The sequence below is a fragment of the Culex quinquefasciatus genome, chromosome 1, assembly GCF_015732765.1.
Source record: "Culex quinquefasciatus strain JHB chromosome 1, VPISU_Cqui_1.0_pri_paternal, whole genome shotgun sequence".
NCBI lineage: Eukaryota > Metazoa > Arthropoda > Insecta > Diptera > Culicidae > Culex > Culex quinquefasciatus.
The window spans coordinates 63,898,020-63,924,909 of record NC_051861.1 but is presented as its reverse complement, the minus strand read 5'-3'; the positions used below and the strand labels follow the sequence as shown (position 1 = coordinate 63,924,909).

The following is a 26,890-nucleotide window of genomic DNA, read 5'->3' as shown; positions in this document are numbered from 1 at the left end:
AGTTTTTAAGCAGAAATTCACTAAAACAGCACTTTTTTAACAGGACTTGCGACGAAGATTTTTTTGTTTTTTGTTTCGGTTGCGCCGGTTGCTCACAGGTGACAGGACACAGATTGACAGATGAATCAGCGCGAGCCCAGTCACGAAATAGTCTAGCACAGCTGGTTCTGCCAGACTCCTGTAAGAATAGTGGAACATTTCTGCTAGAATGCTGTTAGAATGAGAACTCTTCCAGAATCCTGCTAGAAAGCCGTGACTGGGAGGGCGTTTGCGAAGGAGCGGAGAATTGTCAAAACGGGGCGATACACGCAAAATGTGAGTTGATCATTTTGAGGAACTGCCGGAGATTACCACATTTTATTTTGGTAGGTGTACACTGTAACTGAAAATTGCACATTGCTAATGCGTTTCGCACTTTTTCATACGATTTTTTCAGTTCAACTACGTTTACCAAAAAAAATGTAATCGCAGTTGAACTGAATAATTAGTACACTGTCAGCTGGAGGTACTCAAAATCAAGTTCAAATCCAAAATGACACTGTCAACTTGGTGTTGCATTTGGTGCAACGTTCGTTGGAGGCATGGCTTTCTACCTATGATATACAGCCTTGCGTTGGAGGAGGAATGTTTGTTTTGATTTTTTACTTTCCCTGTGCCGTCAAAGTTTTTTCGCTGAGCACGCGGCGGCCGCAGCAGCAGCATCGGCTGGCAGCAACGAAACTGATGGGCATGACGTCGGCCATCAGTTTGGCGGAACCGAAGACGGAAGACCACACCAAGACGGTGGAGCTGCATAAGGCGCTCGAGCCGTACAACGTGTTTGAGGACGAGTCCAAGCTGAACCACCGGATGGAGATTCTGTCCAAGCTGAAAACGCTGGTCAAGCAGTGTGTCCATCTCGAAGAACATGCCGGAAGTGCTGGCCGAGAAGCTCGGCGGGAAGATCTACACTTTTGGGTCGTACCGGCTGAGCGTTAACCACAAGGGGACAAATATTGACGCGTTGTGCGTGGCGCCGCGCAACATCGAACGGCAGGACTACTTTGGGTCGTTCTTCGAGCTGCTGAAGAAACAGCCCGAGGTAACGGGGTGCCGCGCCGTCGAGGAGGCGCTTGTGCCGGTCATCAACATGAACTTTGACGGCATCAAGATTGATTTGCTGTTTGCGCGGTTGGCGCTGAAGGAGATTCGGACAACTTTGACCTGCGCGAAGATATGCTGCTGAAGAATCTGGACCCCAAGTTGGTGCGCAGTCTGAACGGGTGCCGCGCCACCGACGAGATCCTACGGCCGGTGCCCAACATTGACAACTTTCGGCTGGCGCTGCGTTCGATCAAGCTGTGGGCGAAGAGTAAGTTGAGCTTTGGTTTGTATCTTTTAGGGTTTTTGTTAATATTAGGGTTTTCTTCTTTTCACTGTTTTTTCTGTTTTCAGAGCATGGAATCTACTCCAACTCTTTGGGTTACTTTGGAGGTGTGTCGTGGGGTATGCTGGTGGCCAGGACGTGTCAGCTACCGAATGTCGTCGCGGCCACGCAGGTACACAAGTTCTTTCTGGTGTTTTTGCGCTGGAAGTGGCCCCAGCCGGTGTTCCTGAAGCGGCCGGACACCGTGAATCTGGGCTTTCAAGTGTGGGATTCGCGGGTGAACGTGCAGGACCGGTTCCACCTGATGTCGATCATCACGCCGGCATATCCGCAGCAAAACTCGACCTTCCACGTGTCTAGCTCGACGCGGAAGGTCATGCTGAACGAGTTCAACAGCGACATGCAGATCACGGACGAAATCATGCTCGGCAAGGCTGGCTGGGACAAGCTGTTTGAGGCGCCGAGCTTCTTCTTCAAGTATCGCTACTTTATCGTACTGCTGGTGACCTCGAACAACACCGACGACCACCTCGAGGAGTCCAAGATCCGCTACCTAATCCAGAACCTGGAGCGAATCCTGCACATCAACCTGGCTCACGTCAACCCGAAGTGCTTCGAGCAGCAGGAGTAAAACCAAAAGGACGATGGCGGTGAGGGCGCAGACAACACTCTGCTCGCTCTGGTTCATGGGGTCAGAGCGGTCAGGGACCTGAACGTGGACCTGACCGAAAGCATCCAGAACTTTACCGATGCCGTGCACTAACATGCATTGCGTTGATCGATTCTACAGCCAAAAAAAACGCGTTTCTAACCGAGTTGTTTTTTTTTCAGGTGCATATCAAGGTCCTCGAGACGACACGCGACGGCATGAAGATCGAGGCGCGGCACGTCCGGCGGAAGCAGCTCAACAAGTACCTCGACCCGAACCTGCTCAAGCGGGAGCGCAAAAACCAGCGACTTCTTCGCCGTCGCAAATGCGCAAACGACCTGCTCAGAAGAAACTGTACACGGCGAAATGTTGATCTAGCAACAGAAGGCGGTGGGAGGGGGTGTGAAAATCAGCCTCCGACCAGGATCTCGTCGACCGCTTCTGCAACCGGGACGATCTGCGATCCGATCTGATGCTCAACAATGGTCAAGCAGTGGTGCACGATCAACCGGAAGCGTCTTCGTCGGCTGGCGCAAAGTCACTGAAGCGACGACGTAACAAAGATCAGCTCGTAGAATTTCGGCCACTTTTCAAGGCACAGGAGATGAACCGAAGATTAGAGGAGGCCGTCGAGCGGGATCGATAGTAAGTGACACATATTTGAACTTTGAGAAAGTAGTCAGGATTGTCATGTTACTTTTCTCTTTCTCTTCCTTAAGTCTGCATCAAACTGTTCGTGGTGGACGAGTGGCCAAGGCAGCGCTTTTCACCGTGAAGATCATACCAACATCGAAATCGAACGCTGCCCAAGCGCCCTGTCGATGCTGTCCATTTTCATCGGCGATCACCGCAAGCTCCAGAAGGACTTTTTAGCGCTACCAAGAATCGTCAAGCAACAGAAGAGGAGAGGATTAGACATTTTAAAGGTACATTCCTTTTTTTGCCAAAACCAACGCTTCCATGTCAACTCAGTTGATAATTTTGGTTGGGACTCTCTATTTCGATGACCCTTCGTTTGCGGTGGAGGCTGCGTTCTCCTCCTTGACCTTGCTGATGACCGGCAGCTGCTCGGCGATTTCGTTCTGCTGGTATCTTCGCCAGCCACTCTTGTGCCGGCGGTTTGTGCTTCATATGTTCCAACTTCGCCTCGTGGTGGGTGAACTAGAGCGAAATTCGACGGGTTTTGATTCGCGGTGTTTTGGTGAGTGATCGTATCACTATGGCAGCGTTGGGGTTTTGGCCGCCGTGGAGCTAGCAGTTTTGCTCCACAATGTTAACACATTATGGCTAGAACAAAATAGTGTTTCTAGACTGGTTGGACGGAATCACTGGTGTCGTGGCACCTATGCCGATGTCGATTTCAACTCTCCGCTAGGTCAGCGACGAATGTCTCGAGTGTGACGAGCGGAAGTTAGTAAATTCGTTTGGACCGCTCTCTACCATCGCACGTCGATCTTCACAGTGTCAGGTCAGTTAGATTGACCAGCGGAATTACGGTTCCGTTCTCTAGCATCAACGGAATCGGTGATGTGGAGGTGTAGTGTGATATGTTAAACAAATAGGGCATTTTATCCCGGCCAAATTAAGTTTCAGATCCTCTGCGAAAGTTATTCTTTGTTTCGCATAATCTACACCAACCATCAAAGGAAACACAATCTTCAAAAAAAAGTTAGGGCTTGCTTTCTTTTGAATGCAGAATCTCTTTTGCATTAAATTTCTAAATCAATTTATCAATATTTTATATTCAACGCAAAATAATATTTGCCTTGCGCGTTCTCTCTTTTCTCTTCTCTCGCTACGCTTCGTTACCTGCTTTCGCGCAGGCAAGCGCAGCGCAGGCAAAAACAGTCTGAAGTGAAACGTTTGTGCGGCTGGTCGTTGTTTACGTTTTGTGCGCAGGTATAATTTTCAAACAAATCATTTAATTTACCAGATACTTTGTTTATATTTTTCTTGTTGATCATTTCAGCGCCGTGGCGAACTTGATAAAAGCGGAACAGCTGGTGCTGGAGAATTCGAGCGGTAATCAAGAGATCTTGCCGGCAGCCGGCCGACAATATTGTTCCGCCGAGGATGCGACCAAGCGAACAAACGATTGGCATCAATCAATCTGAATCATCATATAAGTACATATGATATTTGAATATTATATTCAACTTGATACTTTGTGATCTTTTTCTTCTTACTTTTTCAGCTTTGGACGATTTTGGCAGTATGATCAACTAAACAGAATCAACATTCAACAAGAATTTAAGCCGCTAAAGTTCAAATATTATTGCTGTGCACCATCCGTCAAAAAGTGAACAATTCTGTAAAAAGGTAGGTAAAAATGTAAGAAAAACTTTTAAAAACTATTTCAAAACAATTTCTCAAAAGTAGTAAATTTGTATGATAAACTTATATTTACCATTTGAAAACTATTTCTGAAATAGTGAAACTGGGAAAAATGTAGCATAAACCTTAAATAACCATATGAAAACTATTTCCAGAATAGTAGCGCTAGGTAAAAATAGCAAGAAAAACTTAAAAACCATTTACGAACCATTTCTAAAATAGTAGCAGCAAGGTTAAAAATTGTGCGAACAACCTTAAAATACTATTTCAAAACCATTTCTCAAACATTAAAAACCGAGAGAAAAAGGTCGCTTTTTAGCGAAAATTTACTTTATTTTTACCATTACACAAATGGTAATTTGACGAAACGTTGTTCGGGGATTTTTAAGGTTACCGTTGCTAACCACCCTCAATTCAGATGGTCGAACTTTATGAAAAATGGTTTTTTTAAGGTTCTCGTTTATGCGGGAACCTTAAAAAAACTTTGTGTTAAATGATTTTCTCACCATTTCAGAGATCGTAACCACTATTTGAAAAATGGTAGCAAAACCTTGAAAATACCATACCGGAAATGGTACCCTACCATTTATCATAAAGTTCGACCATCTGAATTGAGGGTGGTTAGCAACGGTAACCTTAAAAATCCCCGAACAACGTTTCGTCAAATTACCATTTGTGTAATGGTAAAAATAAAGTTAATTTTCGCGTAAAAGCAACCTTTTTCTCTCGGTTTTTACTGTTTGAGAAATGGTTTTTTAAAAGTATTTTAAGGTTTTTCTTACAAATTTTAACCTTGCGTCTACTATTTAAGAAAGGGTTTGTAAATGGTTTTTTAGGGTTTTTCTTGCTATTTTTACCTAGCGCTACTATTTTGGAAATAGTTTTCATATGGTTATTTAAGGTTTATCCTACATTTTTTCCCAGTTTCACTATTTCAGAAATAGTTTTCAAATTGTAAATTAAAGTGTATCATACATATTTACTATTTTTTGAGAAATAGTTTTGAAATAGTTTTCAAAAGTTTTTCTTACATTTTTTACCTACCTATTTTTTGCAGAATTGTTCACTTTTTGACGGATGGTTCACAACAATAATATTTGAACTTTAGCGGCGATGTCGATTCTGTTTACTTGATTATACTGCCAAAATCGTCCAAACCTGAAAAAGTAAGAAGAAAAAATCACAAAGTATCAAGTTGAATATAATATTCAAATATCATATGTACTTATCTGATTATTCAGATTGATTGATGCCAATCGTTTGTTCGCTTGGTCGCATCCTCGGCTGAACAATATTGTCGGCCGGCTGCCGGCAAAATCTCTTTTGATTACCGATCGAGTTCTCCAGCACCAGCTGTTCCGTTTTTATCAAGTTCTTCACGGCGCTGAAAAGAGCAACAAGAAAAAATAAACAAAGTATTTGGTAAATCAAATGATTTGTTTGAAAATAATACCTGCGCACAAAACGTAAACAACAACCAGCCGCACAAACGTTTCACATCAGACTGTTTTTGCCTGCGCAGTGCGCTTGCCTGCGAAAGAGCAGGTAACGGAGCGTAGCGAGAGAAGATAAAAGAGAGCGCGCAAGGCAAATTTAATTTTGCATTGAATCCAAAATGTTGTTAACTATTAAATTGATTTAGAAGTACAAATATTGCCTAAAGAATTGAAATTAATAAACAACAATTTAAGACATGAGATTCTGCATTCAAAGGAAGGCGAGCCCTTGCGTTTGTGAAAATTGCGCTTCCTTTGATGGTTGGCCTAAATTATGCGAAACTAAGAATAACGGAGGTTCTGAAACTCAATTTCGTCGGGGTAAACACCCTATTTGTATAAAATATCACACTACACCTCCACACCACCGATTCCGTTGATGCTAGAGAACGGAACCGTAATTCCGCTGGTCAATCTAACCGATCTGATACTGTGCAGTCAGCAGCTCGAAGAAGGGTTGCCTTTGCGAAGATCGTTTTTCGATGGTAGAGAGCGGTCCAAACGAATTTACTAACTTCCGCTCATCACACTCGGAACATTCATAGCTGGGTAAGAAGAGAGTCGAAATTCCGACCAATCAGTCATAAAACACTGTTTTGTTCAAGCCATAATGTTTAGGAAATCATTAAACATTGTGGAGCAAATCTGTCGAAGACAATTGAAAAACTTCCAGCGCCCACGCCATTCTATTTCGGCCCCTAAGTGCTCCAAATATTCCTGAGGATCCGCCATCCTCGTTTTGTGCAAGCTCCACGGCAGCCTAAAAGCCCAGCGCTGCCATAGTGATACAATCACTTGCGAAAACACCGCTGTTCGACCCGATCGTCCAGTCCCCTACGTTGCGCTTACTTGCAGGGACGTCCGGAACAAGAAAACGAACGAATCTACGACGGGGGCGAAGACACCACTGGGAGGACGGTACAATAAAATAAAACACGACGACTTTCTTGGTTTCGAAGAGATGACCAGTCTCAACGGGTGTCAAAACGCAACAAAACTTTATTCACAATGATTACAATCAAAACATAAACAAATCTACAAGACGTCACTTGTCACATTTGACGCTAGTTTTGTACTCACCCCATTCCCCTCGACAATAGGGTCCACGACCCAACACCGCTGTAATTCAAACACCAAAGTCCTAATTTCGGTGATCTGCAGCAAAACACGGCGCGAAACGTCTAGAATGAACATCAGTCCACCTTGGTACTCGTCAACGGCGCTCACACAACCTAGTTAGATTTCCAGCCGGTTTTGCGGAATGACATTTGTACATGAACCAGATAGTGACCGTGTGTACGTCATTGGCGGTGGCCAACTCGTCCAACACTCGCTGCGCACCGCCATAATCCTTCTTGTTGACCTTGTCCATCTCCTGCTTCTTCAAGTCCATTATGTTCAATCGAAGCGAGGAAATCTTCATCTGCAGACTCTTGTCCGGGTTCTTTCCCAAGTACTCATCCATCAACGATCGCGACGTGTTCTAAACAACCGCTCGCGAGGGTTCCAAAATTCCGTTGATCAAATCCACACAGAATCGGAACCTCTGCTCGACATAACCCACCAACCGCTCAAAGATGGACATAATCGTCTTCACGTTGCCCTCGCCAAGATCGCCGCAAGCCAACATTTCCGCCAGCACCTTCTTCAAGTTCTCCCGACCGACCTCGTCACCCAGATCGTACGACGTCACAATCTCTAGCAGCACCTGCATCATCGACTGGAAGTACATCTTCTGTAACTTGTCCGCCGTCATTGACGGATCGTATGCCAACTGCCGGATGTTGTTGCACAGCGTCGGCGTGTCCGCAAAGCTGCAACAGAGCCATGTTATTGTAACAATTTAGATAGATTCCCTGGAAAACTCACGTCTTAACGTAGTTGCAAAACGCCGTCAGATCCACATTGTACGCGTCCAGCTCGTACGACTCGGTGTGTTGGAGGATCTTGAGCAGCGCTTGCCAGCAGACGGCCGTCTCGATGGTGAGTTTCTTCAACGGGATCGTTTTGTCCTCTTCGCGCGGCCCGAGCATCGTGGTGGCGTCGTTGATGTCGTATTTACTGCGAGAAAATTGCTTACTTAAACAAAACCTACCTTTTACAAATATTTTGAGAAACTCACGTAAAGATCTCCCCCATCTCCTTCTCGTCCACGTCGATTTTGAGCGCCTTCACGAACGCCACATTATCCTTCTGGTACGACTCGAACCACTGCGAAATGAGCACGTTCTTGACGACCCGCTGGGCCACTTTGTACTGCTTGACCGGGTATCTGCTTATCTGGATGTACGGACAACCCAAAGCAACGTCGAAAGGATCGCAACGACGTACCGATCACGCACAACAGCTGAAGCAACGATTTCGTTGAGATGACCTAGCAATTGACCAAATCAACCAGAAATCGAAGCGCGTACCGGATCGCCTCCTCCTCCGTCCTCCAGATTCTCCTCATCCGCTCGTCAGCCCCACAAACATCGAGTCCGGCTTCTTTATCGGAAAAAATCCGCAAAATCTCGTTCCGGAAGTTGCCCAAATCCAACTACAGCACCGAAACCTAACCTACTCCTGGTTCTCGAGCATTCGGCGACGTTTACGGGATCGCTCTGGAATGAAATCAACAAAAACAAAAACTTTTTATCTAGCACCACACTCACCGAAAACTCTCGCCGTAACGAGGTTAAACTTACTTCGCGCGGCAACGATTCATGGCTCCTTTTCGAGAGAGGCACTTCGCGGACGCGAAACAACCAAATGTACGACGGAACGAACCGGATTCAAACGATAATACGCGCACTAGCAAAAAAATCTTTCCGCAACTCGACGGATTTGTTTTGTTTTGATCGCCTGCTGCGATTTGACCATCTTCAAAGTAATCAATTTAGGGTAGTGTACACACAAATAGCGCACGACAACTTATCTAGATAAGATGGGTGAGAATGAAACCCAGTCAATGATATGCTGGCTGAGTTGATTCTGCCAAAATCCTGCTAGTTTTCTGATACAACATCCTGGGACGGGACGGCTGGATAGAGTCTTCTTTTTGAGTGTTTACGTTTGTATTCTTCTTCTGTTTTTAGCAAGAAAATTCGTGTTCGAAAACAAATATCAAGCAATCTGTGATTCAGATAGCTTGACAATTCAAATTTTCTTGATGATGTTTTTCAACTCAGTGCTCAAGCATGCGGATGACTTTTTCTTTGGTTGAAATGTTGTTTAGTTTTTCCTCGCAGATTTTTTTTGATTTGGCTGTTAAAATTTGCGTTTGGACGTGGGTGGAGAATCCTGAGTTTATATTCCATCGTTTTACGGTGGATCCGTTCATAAGGAGCTGCCTGATTCAAATTACTTGAAATGGTTGGCAAATCAAAGATGAGTCAAAAAATGATCACTTCTTCTATTTTTATTGTGTTTTTATATGAAAGATTTTTATTTTCATTTGGATGTAAAAATGCAATACGATTTAAATGTGTTTTCTTACTTCAATCTTATGACGAAAAAAAATCCTAAAAAGCCTGCAAGTCATTAAATGGGAGGGGAGTTTTTTTCTTAGATCTGCTCCTGTCGTTGTCCCGTTACGCAAAGGAAGTAAATAAACCTTTCCCAGTTCCCCAAAGAGGAGCACGTCGAATTCAACGGCAATTTTTACTCAACTTTAAAGATATTTAACATTCCATAGGTCGCACGCCCTAAGGTGTCAGAATCGAAAGAAATGGATGGCAAAAATTCAAATTTGTACCAATTCATTCACTTCAAAGAGCAAAAAAGTTTGTTTTTCAATTTGTGGCAATGTGTTGAAATAAAAAAGTGCGAAAAAATCAAATAGGCTAAACTGTGGCCATTAAATCCAGTTCTACAATGTTGTTTCTTCACGCCACATTTTAATTTCATAGGAAGCACAGGTTTAATATTGTTCAATCTAGATGACATTTCTATATAACGCGCAAAAAAAATAACAATAGTTTTAAATGGGCAAAAGAATAGTCAGTTCATGAAATGTATTGTTTTTTAAAAAGGAAATTGATGATAAGTCAACATTCGGTGTACGATAGAAATAAATGCCTTTCAATTGAAAATATTTTAACTAATCTTTTCATGCAATTGGGTCCTAAAATGAAGCTTAGATTCCTGATATTATTGTTTACAGCGATAAAGCTTATTTTTCTGAGTACAATGACCCTTTGTACAACCAGAAAGAGTATAAAATGGATTTTTAAATCAATTTTGAAAAACTAACCTAGCGGTCCTTCTTGACAGAAAAGCTCCTACTTGACAGCTCGTTCCAAGGGCACCATAGTTGATCCATCGAAAAAATGTTGTCTTGTTGAAAAAAAATTTTGCATTAAAATGAAAAAAAGTGATCAGAAATGGTTTTTAATCGTGTTTTTTACCGTTGTACATAAAAATTGACATAGGGCTTTAGTACCCAATTTACAATTATTTGTGAAATTGATTTATTTTTTTTATTTTTTTCAATTCAAATTACAATACTTCTCATTTTCTCCTCATAAGAAAGGACTGGTTTGAGAACAGTTAAACGGGAAATGTCTCATCCGCAGCAACCGATTGTTTGCCTTGAGAATAAAATATAATACCTTTCAACAAACACTATGATTTTGGGTCGCATCATCATCTTCTATGATGAATCCTGACCAAACACCCTATCCTACTAACCAATTTTCAGGTTCCTGGCGCTTGTGGGGTGTAAGCACAGAGTAAATCAGCTGCCCTAGTAGCAACCTGCGCTAACTAACATTCCCGTCCCTAAAAATCGAGATCTACAAACTGACATGGCGGGCGCCGTTGGTGGCCAATGACTGCTACCTATTCGCAACTGATCTTGTTTTGGCAATCATGGCGCATTCATACATGCTGTTGATAAGGGAAACACCACTAGATCGTCGAAGCCTATAATCAGTAGTGCTGAAAGGATATTACGGTTCTGCTCAGCAACGGAGGGGCAACCATGGGTGATCTCTCATGCTCATGCTCTCATGCTCATGCTCATGCTCATAAGAAAGGACTGGTTTAGGTTGACAGAAGCGGCCATGTTGAAAGTGGTTTAGTTTGACAATAGCTTTTTTTCTCTTTGTTTATCCCATCCCAGACAACATCCAGCTTTTTTAAATTTTTGCCAGAATTCTTCTAGAACACCTTGACTGCACGCAAAACGGACATTAGGTATAAATTCCTAATTTTTAGGTATAATCGAACCTGACTGCAATAAGTTATTTTATTACTAATCGGCTATTAGTAATAAAATTACTAATAGCGTTTTAGTACGGGAATTCCTATATTTTAGGTATAATTGTAGAACCAAAATACCTTAATTTTAGGTATTTTCTGGAAAAGTGAGGGGACCAAAATTACTAATATTTAGGTATAATCCAAGATGGCGGACCATGATTATTCCTTATTTCTAGGTATAAATACCTAAATTTGAGGTATTTTCTGGAAAAGTGAGGGATCCAAAATTACTGATATTCAGGTATAATCCAAGATGGCGGACCATGATTATTCCTTATTTCTTAGTATATATACCTAAATTTGAGTTATTTTCTGGAAAAGTGAGGGATCCAAAATTACTGATATTAAGGTATAATCCAAGATAGCGGACCATTATTATTCCTAATTTCTAGGTATAAATACCTAAATTTGAGGTATTTTCTGGAAAAGTGAGAAATCCAAAATTACTGATATTCAGGTATAATCCAAGATGGCGGACCATTATTATTCCTAATTTCTAGGTATAAATACCTAAATTTGAGGTATTTTCTGGAAAAGTGAGGGATCCAAAATTACTGATATTTAGGTATAATCCAAGATGGCGGACCATGATTATTCCTTATTTCTAGGTATAAATACCTAAATTTGAGGTATTTTCTGGAAAAGTGAGGGATCCAAAATTACTGATATTCAGGTATAATCCAAGATGGCGGACCATTATTATTCCTAATTTTTAGGAATAAATACCTAAATTTGAGGTATTTTCAGAAAAAGTGAGGGATCCAAAATTACTAATATTTAGGTATAATCCAAGATGGCGGACCATGGTTATTCCTTATTGCTATGTATAATTACCTAAATTTGAGGTATTTTCTGGAAAAGTGAGGGATCCAAAATTACTGACATTCAGGTATAATCCAAGATGGCGGACCACGATTATTTCTTATTTCTAGGTATAAATACATAAATTTGAGGTATTTTCTGGAAAAGTGAGGGATCCAAAATTACTGATATTCAGGTATAATCCAAGATGGCGGACCATTATTATTCCTAATTTTTAGGAATAAATACAGAAAAATGAGGGATCCAAAATTACTGATATTCAGGTATAATCAAAGATGGCGGACCATGATTATTCCAAATTTTTAGGTATAAAAATCTAAATTTGAGGTTTTTTCTGGAACAGTGAGGGATCTAAAATTACTGATAATCAGGTATAATCAAAGATGGCGGACCATTTATTCCTTATTTCTAGGCATAAATACCTAAATTTGAGGTATTTTCTATAAACGTGAGGGATCGAAAATTACTTATACTTAAGAATAATCAAAGATGAAAATAGGTATTATCCAAGAGATATGCAGGCAGAAGAAAACAATGGTTTATATGATATTAATATTTTTATTTATATCAAACACAACTATTTCATAAATGTTCTCACCTAAAAATGAATATTAAAATTTAAATTATATTTAATTTTTTCAATGCATCTATATTTTTAATATTAAATTTATCTTTTTTATAAATATTTTGGTTTTTAATGTTGTTTTAAATTTTTAATAGTTAAATATTTTAGTATTTTAATATTTCAATAATTAAATATTTAAATATTTTAATATTTTAATATTTTAATATTTTAATATTTTAATATTTTAATATTTTAATATTTTAATATTTTCATATTTTAATATTTTAATATTTTAATATTTTATTATTTTAATATTTTAATATTTTAATATTTTAATATTTTAATATTTTAATATTTTAATATTTTAATATTTTAATATTTTAATATTTTAATATTTTAATATTTTAATATTTTAATATTTTAATATTTTAATATTTTAATATTTTAATATTTTAATATTTTAATATTTTAATATTTTAATATTTTAATATTTTAATATTTTAATATTTTAATATTTTAATATTTTAATATTTTAATATTTAAATATTTAAATATTTTAATATTTTAATATTTTAATATTTTAATATTTAAATATTTGGAATTTTGGAATATAAGATATTTTGGAGTTAAATAATATTTGGAAACTAAGAAAAAAACAATTCTCTCTCTCTCTCTCTCTCTCGCTGTTCCTCTTCCCCTCTAACTCTCCCACATTTTCTCCCCCTCTCTCTTTACCACTTTCTCTCTCCTACTCCTACTCTCTCTCACTTTCTCTTTCATCTCTCTCTCTTTCTTCCTCTTGATTTGCCCCTCTCACTCCCACTTTGTCTCTCTCTCTCTCTTTTCTCCTACTCTCTCTCTCTCCCACTTTATCTCTGCCCTCTATATCACTACATTTTCTCTCTCTCTCTCTCCCCCACTCTTCCTTGTCTCTTCCCACTTTCTCTCTCCCTCTCCTCCTCCTCTCTCTCCATATATCTATCTCTCTTTCCCTTTCTCTCTCTCCATCTTTTTCACTTTCTCTCTCCTTCTCCCCCTCTCTCTCTATAACTTTCTCTCTCCTTTAACTCTTCCTCTCCCTCTCTCTCCCGTAAATAGTTTTTTTTAAATTTTTATTTTTTGTATGGTTTTTGTATTTTATAATTTTTCACACATACACACATACACACACACACACACACACACACACACACACACACACACACACACACACACACACACACGCACACACCAACTTTCACTGCAAATTAGCACCCGTTTTGCTTCACCAACTCCCGGCGGAACAATCAACTCCTTTACGGCATTTCCGTTTTTGCCGCTGTCTTCCGTCCGATTCTCATGTTTAACCGGTGCCGCGTTTATCCGTCCACAAGGGATGGAGGAGGAAGAGTAGGTGAACTTAACGAAATGCCGCATGTTGACGGAACAGTAAACGTCCCGCCAGAAATTTCCCGGCCCGACCGGCACCTCTTTTCAGCGAAACATTCAACTTCCAGCGGATTGTTTAATCAACATCCACCTCCTCCTCGCAACATCCCTGCCAACGCCAACCAACCAACTCTGCCACGCAAACCGATTCCTTTCAATACTGCCGTTGAAGCCGACTTGAAGAACAGCCACCGGTAGCCGCATCGCCGTCGCCAGGAGTTGAATGTTCCGTCCTCTTCCTTCTACACCCGGCGTCCGTCCTCTTCCTACAACACCCGGCGTTGCATTTTCCTCTGGCGGACAATCCGAACCGCAAAATCCGCATTCCTGATTACAACCCACAACGGGCTTCGACGCAAACCGGTTCCATCCGGCAGAAAATACAACTTACCTATAATAGCAGCTGGCCAAAAACCTTCCAAAGTGCTACACAACCGGCACCGAACTGACATGTCAGATCGTGAAATTAACGCAAGTTCGAAAAAAATACTTAAATTTAGTATTTTTTAAGAAGTATTCCAGTGTTCTAAAAAAATACTAAATTTCAGGAAGAAAAAAATACTAAATTTTAGGTATAATTTGACAAGCTAGAACATAAGTTCAAAAAAATACTAAAAATAAGTAATTTATACCTAACTCCGGTTTTGCGTGTGGGCAGAAGAAAGAATATTAAAATGACAGCAAGTTCTAGAACTGTCAAAGATGGAAGGGAAGAAAAAGAAAAGTGGATTAAATTTTTGTTTACCGCATTTAGGTTTACGCGCTGTGTAAGTTTGTTTTTTTTCGAAATCCGCTCAACCTGAAAGTTTTGAACAAAGTGTCGTCGTGTTTGTTTTGCCCGGTTTGTCCGGCATTTGCCTTCCCAGCAGTGATAAATTCACCAGTCCCGGCCTGGCTGTTATTGCCACCGATCCCGCACTCGCAGTGTCACCCATCAGCTTGTCATCATCAACATGTAGGTACTGATCCAGTCCGATGGCTTACCCGACGTGCGGTGCAATTATGGACTCCAACAAATGCTGCAGATGCAAAATCTCGTTCCGGAAGTTGCCTGAGCTGCTTGGTGATTTCGAAACGGGCGACCCATCGCAACACCAAATCAGTTCCGACTTAGACCTCAGTTTGTCAATGTCTTCCGCTTTTGCAAATCTGGAGCAACATTTGAAAGGGGCGGAACGACATTGCTCTCACGGCCTTTCATTACACGCGTTTAAATGGGACGAAAGGCCGTAAGAGCAATGTCGTACCGCCCCTTTCAAATGTTGCTCCAGAAATGGTAACTATTTTTGAAATAGTTATTCTACGATTCTATATGGTACTCGCGGATTGTTGTAAATCATTTGAACTTTAACAAAACTTTATGTTTGAAGGTAACCATTTCAGCAAACTTCCGTAAATAGTTTTTAAAGTCATGAAGAAATTTTTGAATCATTACAAACTTTTTAATAACCTTAATAATTATGGTGACCATTTGACAAATAGTCAGCAAGGTCCGCAATTTGAACCATTTGAACTTTTAAATTACCTTATGATTTAGGGTAACTATTTGAGAAAACATCCGCAAATAGTTTTTAAAGTTATCAAGAAAATTGTTGACCATTATGAACATTAAAATAACTCTATTACGTATGGTAACTATTTAACAAATAGTTGTCGCGGTCCGCCAAATAACATTATAACAAATGGTGACCATATTTCATAAGGTTTTTTTTTAGTTCCACACTACAATTGGTATAGTTTTCGTTTATCCGGGTTCTCGTTTATGCGGGTTATTAGTGGGAAACACAATCTTTATAACTAAATTCAGTGTCATGAAAAATTTACCTGTGCCTGGTATTATTGGTGCAGATTTTCTTAAAAAGCATACTTTATTTATAAGTGAAAATTTTGAATTTTTAGTTCTAAAAACGTGCAACAACACGAATGATAATGAAAATGTCCACGATAGAAAAACCAACACTATTGCAAATTGTTACGAAAATAATCCTCGTTTTTACCAAAATCGAAGAAATGAAGTGAAAGAAGCTGAACAACCAATAAATAATTACAATGAAGCGCCTTTCTTAGACACTGAGTACCAAGAAGAGGTGACATCACAAGAACTCGATTTAGATACTGATCGTGATTGCGACGTAATCGAATATAAACAATTTAAAAAGGTTAGAGGTTGTAAGAGAATGGAACAGCTACTGAATATTATCAAATTAGACCATCTAACAAATGGATCTTATAGAGATATAAAATCAATTATACAGAAATTTAATCACATATTTTTTCTGGAAGGTGACGAATTAACATATTCAAGAGCGGCTATGCACGAAATTGAAACAACAACTAATATACCTATAAACGAAAGGCAATATAGAATGCCAGAGTCCACAAAAAGCCATATTGATGAGCAAATTGCAGAAATGTTAAAATTGGGCATTATTAAGCCAAGTAAAAGTCCTTGAATGCACCAGTTTTGTGCGTACCAAAAAAATGTGATGCAAATGGAAACAAGCGCTACAGAATTGTAGTAGATTTTCGAGCGCTTAACTTAATTACAAAACCATTTGTGTATCCAATACCGTTAATTAATGAAATTTTAGACAACATTGGTAATAGCAAATTTTTCTCTTCAATTGATCTTAAATCGGGATTTTATCAAATTCCGATTGATTCTCGAGATGCTGCAAAAACTGCATTTTCGACATCAAAAGGACATTATGAATTTACAAGAATGCCGATGGGCCTTAAAAATCCCTGGGCTTTGTCATAATGAGTGTCATAGGTTTGATGCTTGTTTGGCAAAGAGTATGATTTGATTCGATGTGGAATTAAAATCGAAGTGTTCAGTATATTGCTGAAGCTTCCATTTTTACACATGGACACCACTTCATGCTGCGAGAACCCACTTTGGCGTAGTCTCAGGGCTTAATCGATGGCCGGTAAGCTGTCATCGAGACAAGGAGGTTCTCTGATAGTGGAAATATCACATTTGTACAATGAACCGCTACATATGTGAGTTTTCCCTATCTTAATGTGGGTGTCAGGTTAGGATGCGGGTTTAAAAAAATAGTGATTGTAGAATTTAACTATAAATATCAACTTTTTATACTTTGCCTTTAGTTATTTACACGGAGAAAAAGAGTTCAAAATCGTGAACAAGCGTTCATGAAATTAGAACCACGAACAAAGTGTTCCAATTACATGGTACGATTTTCAAAACGTACCATGGAATTTGAACACTTTGTTCGTGGTTCTCAGTTTCATGAACGCTTGTTCACGATTTTGGGAACTCTTTTTTTCTCCGTGTAGGGACAAAATTAGTAACAGTGAATTTAGTAATTCAATCAGAATCGGTGATTTTCATTCAAGTAGTATAAAAACCATTCTGATTTGTCAAAATTTCCATAGAGTCTCGATCAATCAATAGTGAAATGATATCGGACTAAATTCGTTGATCTGTTGAACTAACGGTTGTCGGATTATGATTGTATCGACCATTGTTGCGAATCGAGGATCTACTGGAATTCTGACGAACAAATGGTCGTCTCTTTTTCAATTCACGACTTGTAAAATATCAACTGTTATTATTTTTTTTTTTAAAAAGAAGCCAGACAGGTTTTAAAAGAAACGTTTTTTTGGTTAATAATTAAAATGTCGGGGATTTGAGATTAGAGTAGCTTTCGGATAGGTTGCTTTAAATCTTGTATTCAATTCAAGTTAGGTAGTTATCCGCAAATGAATATTTGGACTTATATGAATAATTGAACATTTTGGACTTATGAATAACACACAACTGTGCATTTATTCTAGGGTCAGATCCATACAGCGTCAGTGTTTATTTGGTCGAAGTGTACTAATTCATTGGCAGATCTGATTCTAGTTGTAATGTACGACAAGACTACTGACGGACGTGACAGGACGAGGGCCCAGTTTAGAGGTTTCGACATCAACGATGTGCGGCTGGATCACCCTCCCAAAAAAAAAAAAAAAAAAAAAAAAAAAAACAAGAATGCCGATGGGCCTTAAAAATAGCCCTTCAACATTCCAAAAGCTAATGAATACTATTTTATATGAAATACAACCAGTAAAAGCGTTTGTGTATTTAGATGATATAGTTGTTTTTGGTACAACAATAGAAGAACATAATTTAAATTTATGCAAAATTTTGGAAGCTTTGAGCAAAAATAATTTAAAAGTTGAACCAGAAAAATGCAATTTTCTTAAAAAAGAAATTAAGTACCTTGGACACATAATTGATGAAAACGGTATAAGGCCTATAGATGAGAATATTAAAACAATCAAAAATATGAAACGTCCACAAACAATACGAGATGTTCGGTCGTTTTTAGGAACAGTAAATTTTTATGGAAAATTTATTCCAAATATGGCGGATAAAAGAAAACATTTGAATAATCTTCTTAAGAAAGATACGAAATTTATTTGGACAAAAGAATGTGAAAATGCGTTTAATGTTCTGAAAAATTGTTTAATTTCAGAACCAATTTTAGTTCGACCAAATTTCAAAGATACTTTTGTTATTACAACCGACGCAATTATGTCAATCCACCCAGCAGGGCAATTTGGCCAAATCAAAAATCCAAGTATGCAGAAGTTATCTACCAAATTGGTACATATGTCTACCTCGAAGGATTTTTAGTCTACCTCATTAGTTCAATAAGTAGCATTGCCCTGCTGGAAAGATACCTGTTTTCAAGAAAACGACGTCAAATCAACTTCTGAAGGAATACAAACTAGTCTACCTCCGTTCTACCTAACGAATCTGCAATCAGATTTTTCCTAAACTTCTTATAAGTAGTACTTCTCTTTATACTTAATTTTCCAAGTACTTTATATATCGATTTTGACCACGGCATCGTGTTCCTTGGAAAATTCTAGCCCGATTTGACCTATGAAAGTCCATACTTAAGTTGAAAAATGACGGTTCTGGAGCAAATTAAAGATTGTTAAAAAATGAGCTACCATGCGTCTCCATCAAACAGAAATATAAACACTTAAGTTCAATATATCTGCAGTTCTGATTATTCCTAGCATGTAGCAAATATTTCTGCTGCAAATTGATGCCACATAATTATTTTATCAAGTTCTACCCCACAAAGAAATAAAGATAGCCAATGAATACCTAAAGAACGAAAAATGGAAATTTTTATAAACTTTCAATTAAAAGCAGCCCTGCTGACAATCTGTGGCTCATTCAATGATTGTAGAATGTTGTTCTGATGACTAAGAATAATATCCAGTCATTCTACCAAATTCTACCTCATTGTAAAATTATTTTTAAAAACATTTATTAAGAAATTCCAACAAATTCATTAAGAAAATTGCAATTTTAATAAAATTTTAAATAAAAGCAGACTTGCTGACAATCTGTGGCTCATTCAATGATTGAAGAATGTTTTTCTGATGTCTAAGAATGATATTCAGTCATTCTACCAAATTCTACCTCATTGTAAAATTGTTTTTAAATTCATTTTTTAATAAATTCCAACAAATTCCTTAACCCGTAAAGACCCAGGACGTTTTGTGTTTAGTAAAATCGATGTATCTCAGTCAGTTTTCGACCGATTTGAATAATTCAAGTTGCAAAATCAAGGGGATTAGTTGCGCTATCAAATGTCATGAGACCCACCCCCTTGGCTCCCCCTTTCAGGGAGGAAAAATTAGCTGTCTTTTTGTCAAATATGTAAAAAATACCACAAAAAGACAAAAACGCATAAAAAATAGTCTTTTTGACAAATAGGTATCTTCTGACCCCGCCAGATAAACTTCCGGTCACATGGAACCTTTTTCGGATGTTCCGGATACCGGTTCCAGATCCGGAGGTGTTTTGTTCCTAGATCCATCTAAAATGGTCAAGCGACATACCAAACATCGTGGATTCAGTGAGATATTTACTGCAGAATCTCTTTCATGTAACCACCAAAGAAATTGGACCAGATATGGCCATTCCGGGTACCGGTTCCCGAAGGGTCATTTTCAAAAAATATCTAAATTGTTCATGCACCGTTCCAAACAACTCGGAATCAGTCAGATATTTACCGTAGAATCATTTTCATGTAACCAACACAGAAATTGGACCAGATATGGCCATTCCGGATGTTCCGGGTACCGGTTCCCGAAGGGTCATTTTCAAAAAATATCTAAATTGTTCATGCAACGCTCCAAACAACTCGGAATCAGTCAGATATTTACCGTAGAATCATTTTTATGCAACCACCAAAGAAATTGGACCAGATATGGCCATTCCGGATGTTCCGGTTACCGGTTCCAGATCCGGAGGTGTTTTTTTCCTAGATCCATCTAAAATGGTCAAGCGACATACCAAACATCATGGATTCAGTGAGATATTTACTGCAGAATCTCTTTCATGCAACCACCAAAGAAATTGGACCAGATATGGCCATTCCGGATGTTCCGGTACCGGTTCCCGAAGGGTCATTTTCAAAAATATCTAAATTGTTCATGCAACGTTCCAAACAACTCGGAATCAGTCAGATATTTACCGTAGAATCATTTTCATGTAACCAACACAGAAATTGGACCAGATATGGCCATTCCGGATGTTCCGGTACCGGTTCCCGAAGGGTCATTTTCAAAAATATCTAAATTGTTCATGCAACGCTCCAAACAACTCGGAATCAGTCAGATATTTACCGTAGAATCATTTTTATGCAACCAACAAAGAAACTGGGCCTGATATGGCCTTTCCGGATGTTCCGGTACCGGTTCCCGAAGGGTCATTTTCAAAAATATCTAAAGTGTTCATGCAACGCACCAAACAACTCGGAATCAGGCAGATATTTATCGTAGAATCATTTTTATGCAACCAACAAAGAAATTGGGCCTGATATGGCCGTTCCGGATGTTCCGGGTACCGGTTCCCGAAGGGTCATTTTCAAAAAATATCTAAAGTGTTCATGCAACGCTCCAAACAACTCGGAATCAGTCGGATATTTACCGTAGAATCATTTTCATGTAACCAACACAGAAATTGGACCAGATATGGCCATTCCGGATGTTCCGGATACCGGTTCCAGATCCGGAGGTGTTTTTTTCCTAGATCCATCTAAAATGGTCAAGCGACATACCAAACAACGTGGATTCAGTGAGATATTTACTGCAGAATCTCTTTCATGCAACCACCAAAGAAATTGGACCAGATATGGCCATTCCGGATGTTCCGGGTACCGGTTCCCGAAGGGTCATTTTCAAAAAATATCTAAATTGTTCATGCAACGCTCCAAACAACACGGAATCAGTCAGATATTTACCGTAGAATCATTTTCATGTAACCAACACAGAAATTGGACCAGATATGGCCATTCCGGATGTTCGGATACCGGTTCCCGAAGGTCCCGAAGGTTTAGATAAAACAGACTACTGGTAAGGTTGGGGCACGCGCTTCCCTTTGACAGAAAGTTTGTTCTAGGTTTGTTTTGGGATTATTCACAAATACAGTAATCAAAAATTTTGCCATGCGAGTGCCCTCCCTTCTGCCAGAGCTGGAGCAGGCAAAGAACAATAAAAATAGTGCATTGTTTTCTAAATTTCAAGCTATTAGGTGCTCTGAAAATGTATGTCCCGATTCGCCCCAGTTGGCGGTACGTCATTTAAGAATGAAGCCTCATGAAAACTTTTCGTGGCTCAATGTGAGCCCAAACGAACGCAGTATTTGTGAAAGAGAGCGTTCTTTTATTACGTAACGCAAAAAAACGGGTTTTTAGACCCCCTCTCCCCCTTATAATAAAATTTCCATCTAAATTTTGAAAATATTGTATGGAGCGTAACACGGCATCCGACCCCCCCTCCCCTCATCTGCGTTACGTAATAAAAGAACGCTCTCAAAGAATCTGAACGCAATGAGTAGTGCAGTAGTGTGAGTGAATGAAACGTAATGATGCTCTTTTAGTGTGCGTTTTAGCATTCATTCAAAGCGTGATAATGTTGATGATTATTTGTCAAAAGCTGTTCAACCATCAGACAGGTGCGATCACGAGTGACTTGAGCGACCGGTTGTGTGTTTTTTAAAGTTTTTTTTTTTACATTTTGTCGATCAGTTCAAACATGAAAGTGGGTGATTTGGAGTTTGAGTTCAGCGACGAAGAAGACGACAACGTGTCGGATGGAACCGTCTCCGATATCGAGAGCGAAAGCGACTCGGACGACGATTTTGCAAGGTTGAAGTTGATTTTGAAAAAAAAGTGTTCACAAATTGATACAAAATATTTTTATAGCTCGGAAGCGTTCGTTGGAAAGAACGGCAAACGATGGGGCACGAAGCCACCAGCTGATGTCGACATGGCTCCACCGATAAAAGATTTCGATGCTTGCAATGTTGGCCCAGCTCCACATTGCCGGAAGTTTCGAACTGCTAAGGAGGCATTCCTCGCCTTTTTGTCGTCAGACATCATCGACGAGATCGTCGAATGCACAAATTTGTACGGGCGTCGCAAGCGAGAATCAAGCTGGAAGGATGTGACCAAGAACGAAGTTCTTAGCTTCATTGCGGTTTTGATCGCTGCCGGTCGGAATCACCAAAACCATGTGCATATCAACGAGATGTGGACAGCGAACAAGACCTGGCGAATTGATTTTACCGCTTCGCTCTGGGCAAAAACCGGTTCAAAGAATTGTTTGTGTGTCTACGAACCGACAACGTGCTCGACCGTAACGATCGGTACATGAAGTCGCACGATAAACTGGAACCCATCCGAAAAATTTTGGACATCTTCGTCAGTAACTGCCAGCGGAATTACGTCCCACCGAAGGTTTTGACCGTGGACGAGCGGCTGTGCCTTTTCAGAGGTGAGTGTGACTACTAATTTCTAATTGTGAATATGAAAAAGGTTCAGAGATCATGCGCATGTATAGCAGTTACGTAATCGTAATCGTATATCTCTATAAGATCATTACTAAAATATAAACACAACCACTGGCGGTTTTAGGCCAGGTCATAGAGGGGAACTGAAAATAATTAACAATTTTATAACAAACAGGTCGTGTTTCCTTCCGGGTTTATATCAAGAGCAAACCCGGAAAGTACGGTATCAAAATCTGGGTGTGCGCCACGGAGACCGGCTACGTTGTGGTGTTGCAGATTTATACCGGAAAAGGAAAGGAAGGACCGGAAAAGGGCCAAGGAATGCGGGTGGTCAAAGACCTCGTTGCGCCCTTCTTGAACGAAGGGAGAGAGGTAACCGCTGACAATCTTTTACCAGTGTGGAGTTGGTGCAGTTTCTTCGTACCATGGAAACGGCTTACACGGGAACGATGCGGGCCAACAAGGCCGATATTCCGCCGGCATTTCTGGAGAAGAAGAATCGTCTGCCTGGCTCTTTCCTGGAAGGGTTCGACCGGACAATGACCCTTACGTCCTACTTCGAACGGAAGGGAAAGAAGCCGGTTGTGATGCTTTCGTCCAAACAGTTCGAGGCCGCTCCGGCAGGAAGTAAGCCTTCTGTAGTGGAGTTCTATAACAAGACCAAGGGTTTCGTCGATATGGGCGATCAGCAGACGCGGCACACGACCGTTTCTCGCCGGAGCTGCCAGTGGCCGAAGAAGGTGCTTTTTGAGCTGATCGACATCGCTACGCTGAACTCCCATATCATCCATAAGGAGCTCCACCCAGAATTCAAGGGAAGCCGAAGCGACTTTCTCCAAGATCTTTCTGAAGAGCTGGCGATCGATCACATGAGGGATCGGCTACGTGGAGGACATCTGCCGGAGGAGTTGACCAGTGCTTTGACGGAGTTTGTGGCCGAGTTCGACAGGAAGTTGATGTGTGCTGATTGTGTGCGGAAGGCGAAGACTGCTTGCTCAGCCTGCAACAGGCCATTGTGTGAATCGCACGGTGAGGAATCGGAGATTGTTGTTTGCAAGCCTTGCAACCAGATGAACAAAATTCCAGCGAAGCACTGTGAGCTGACAGAAAGTAAACGATGCACCAAGTGCTCGAAGCGGCGAGTTTCGAAGACGAACACTCGTTGTTCCGCATGCGAAGAGCATGTATGCAAAAATTGTTCGGTTGTCCAACGGCATACATTTTGCAATGATTGTAAGTTGATTGTGACGAGCTAGATGTTGCCGTGTTGATTATCTCACATACATATTGCAATAAATAAACGGAACAAATGATGAATGAATGAATGAATGAATGAATGAATGAATGAATGCTTGAATGATGAATTTATGACTGAATGAATGAATGTATAAACAATAAACCAATAGATCTCACACACATATTACTCAATAAAATCTCACTCATGACCAAAACCTCAATACGCATTATTTTCTTTCCTAAACACCTCAAAATTACAAAAAATGATTCCGAGTTGTTTGTTGCGTCCCATGAACACTTTAGATATTTTTTGAAAATGATTCTACGGTAAATATTTGACTGATTCCGAGTTGTTTGGTGCGTTGCATGAACACTTTAGATATTTTTTGAAAATGGCCCTTCGGGAACCGGTACCCGGAACATCCGGAATGGCCATATCTGGTCCAATTTCTGTGTTGGTTACATGAAAATGATTCTACGGTAAATATCTGACTGATTCCGTGTTGTTTGGAACGTTGCATGAACAATTTAGATATTTTTTGAAAATGACCCTTCGGGAACCGGTACCGGAACATCCGGAATGGCCATATCTGGTCCAATTTCTTTGGTGGTTGCATGAAAGAGATTCTGCAGTAAATATCTCACTGAATCCATGATGTTTGGTATGTTGCTTGACCATTTTAGATGGATCTAGGAAAAAACACCTCCGGATCTGGAACCGGTAACCGGAACATCCGGAATGGCCATATCTGGTCCAATTTCTTTGGTGGTTGCATAAAAATGATTCTACGGTAAATATCTGACTGATTCCGAGTTGTTTGGTGCGTTGCATGAACACTTTAGATATTTTTTGAAAATGACCCTTCGGGAACCGGTACCGGAACATCCGGAAAGGCCATATCAGGCCCAATTTCTTTGTTGGTTGCATAAAAATGATTCTACGGTAAATATCTGACTGATTCCGAGTTGTTTGGAACGTTGCATGAACAATTTAGATATTTTTTGAAAATGACCCTTCGGGAACCGGTACCCGGAACATCCGGAATGGCCATATCTGGTCCAATTTCTTTGGTGGTTGCATGAAAGAGATTCTGCAGTAAATATCTCACTGAATCCATGATGTTTGGTATGTTGCTTGACCATTTTAGATGGATCTAGGAAAAAACACCTCCGGATCTGGAACCGGTAACCGGAACATCCGGAATGGCCATATCTGGTCCAATTTCTTTGGTGGTTGCATAAAAATGATTCTACGGTAAATATCTGACTGATTCCGAGTTGTTTGGTGCGTTGCATGAACACTTTAGATATTTTTTGAAAATGACCCTTCGGGAACCGGTACCCGGAACATCCGGAACGGCCATATCAGGCCCAATTTCTTTGTTGGTTGCATAAAAATGATTCTACGGTAAATATCTGCCTGATTCCGAGTTGTTTGGTGCGTTGCATGAACACTTTAGATATTTTTTGAAAATGACCCTTCGGGAACCGGTACCCGGAACATCCGGAAAGGCCATATCAGGCCCAATTTCTTTGTTGGTTGCATAAAAATGATTCTACGGTAAATATCTGACTGATTCCGAGTTGTTTGGAACGTTGCATGAACAATTTAGATATTTTTTGAAAATGACCCTTCGGGAACCGGTACCCGGAACATCCGGAATGGCCATATCTGGTCCAATTTCTTTGGTGGTTGCATGAAAGAGATTCTGCAGTAAATATCTCACTGAATCCATGATGTTTGGTATGTTGCTTGACCATTTTAGATGGATCTAGGAAAAACACCTCCGGATCTGGAACCGGTAACCGGAACATCCGGAATGGCCATATCTGGTCCAATTTCTTTGGTGGTTGCATAAAAATGATTCTACGGTAAATATCTGACTGATTCCGAGTTGTTTGGTGCGTTGCATGAACACTTTAGATATTTTTTGAAAATGACCCTTCGGGAACCGGTACCCGGAACATCCGGAAAGGCCATATCAGGCCCAATTTCTTTGTTGGTTGCATAAAAATGATTCTACGGTAAATATCTGACTGATTCCGAGTTGTTTGGAACGTTGCATGAACAATTTAGATATTTTTTGAAAATGACCCTTCGGGAACCGGTACCCGGAACATCCGGAATGGCCATATCTGGTCCAATTTCTTTGGTGGTTGCATGAAAGAGATTCTGCAGTAAATATCTCACTGAATCCATGATGTTTGGTATGTTGCTTGACCATTTTAGATGGATCTAGGAAAAAACACCTCCGGATCTGGAACCGGTAACCGGAACATCCGGAATGGCCATATCTGGTCCAATTTCTTTGGTGGTTGCATAAAAATGATTCTACGGTAAATATCTGACTGATTCCGAGTTGTTTGGTGCGTTGCATGAACACTTTAGATATTTTTTGAAAATGACCCTTCGGGAACCGGTACCCGGAACATCCGGAACGGCCATATCAGGCCCAATTTCTTTGTTGGTTGCATAAAAATGATTCTACGGTAAATATCTGCCTGATTCCGAGTTGTTTGGTGCGTTGCATGAACACTTTAGATATTTTTTGAAAATGACCCTTCGGGAACCGGTACCGGAACATCCGGAAAGGCCATATCAGGCCCAATTTCTTTGTTGGTTGCATAAAAATGATTCTACGGTAAATATCTGACTGATTCCGAGTTGTTTGGAACGTTGCATGAACAATTTAGATATTTTTTGAAAATGACCCTTCGGGAACCGGTACCCGGAACATCCGGAATGGCCATATCTGGTCCAATTTCTTTGGTGGTTGCATGAAAGAGATTCTGCAGTAAATATCTCACTGAATCCATGATGTTTGGTATGTTGCTTGACCATTTTAGATGGATCTAGGAAAAAACACCTCCGGATCTGGAACCGGTAACCGGAACATCCGGAATGGCCATATCTGGTCCA

General features: G+C 40.1%; 2 protein-coding genes and 1 pseudogene across 2 annotated transcripts; 2 read left to right on the top strand and 1 right to left on the bottom strand.

Annotated features, from left to right (window-relative positions):
- Positions 1-624: 624 nt before the first annotated feature.
- LOC6036282 lies at positions 625-2,888 on the top strand (annotated as a pseudogene).
- Positions 2,889-6,957: 4,069 nt separating this feature from the next.
- Positions 6,958-8,620, bottom strand: LOC119765199. The gene is made up of 4 exons (XM_038248598.1): positions 8,533-8,620; positions 7,968-8,448; positions 7,715-7,906; positions 6,958-7,659 (listed from the first exon to the last, which is right to left on the bottom strand). Exons 2-4 carry the CDS (start codon positions 7,982-7,984, stop codon positions 7,329-7,331), a joined length of 540 nt encoding a protein of 179 aa, XP_038104526.1. The 5' UTR covers positions 7,985-8,448; positions 8,533-8,620; the 3' UTR covers positions 6,958-7,328.
- Positions 8,621-21,977: 13,357 nt separating this feature from the next.
- Positions 21,978-23,990, top strand: LOC119770046 (piggyBac transposable element-derived protein 3-like). Its single transcript, XM_038264182.1, has 5 exons — positions 21,978-22,090; positions 22,148-22,437; positions 22,542-22,718; positions 22,910-23,106; positions 23,148-23,990. The coding sequence occupies exons 1-5, from the start codon at positions 21,978-21,980 to the stop codon at positions 23,988-23,990; spliced, it is 1,620 nt and encodes a 539-aa protein (XP_038120110.1).
- Positions 23,991-26,890: the final 2,900 nt, after the last annotated feature.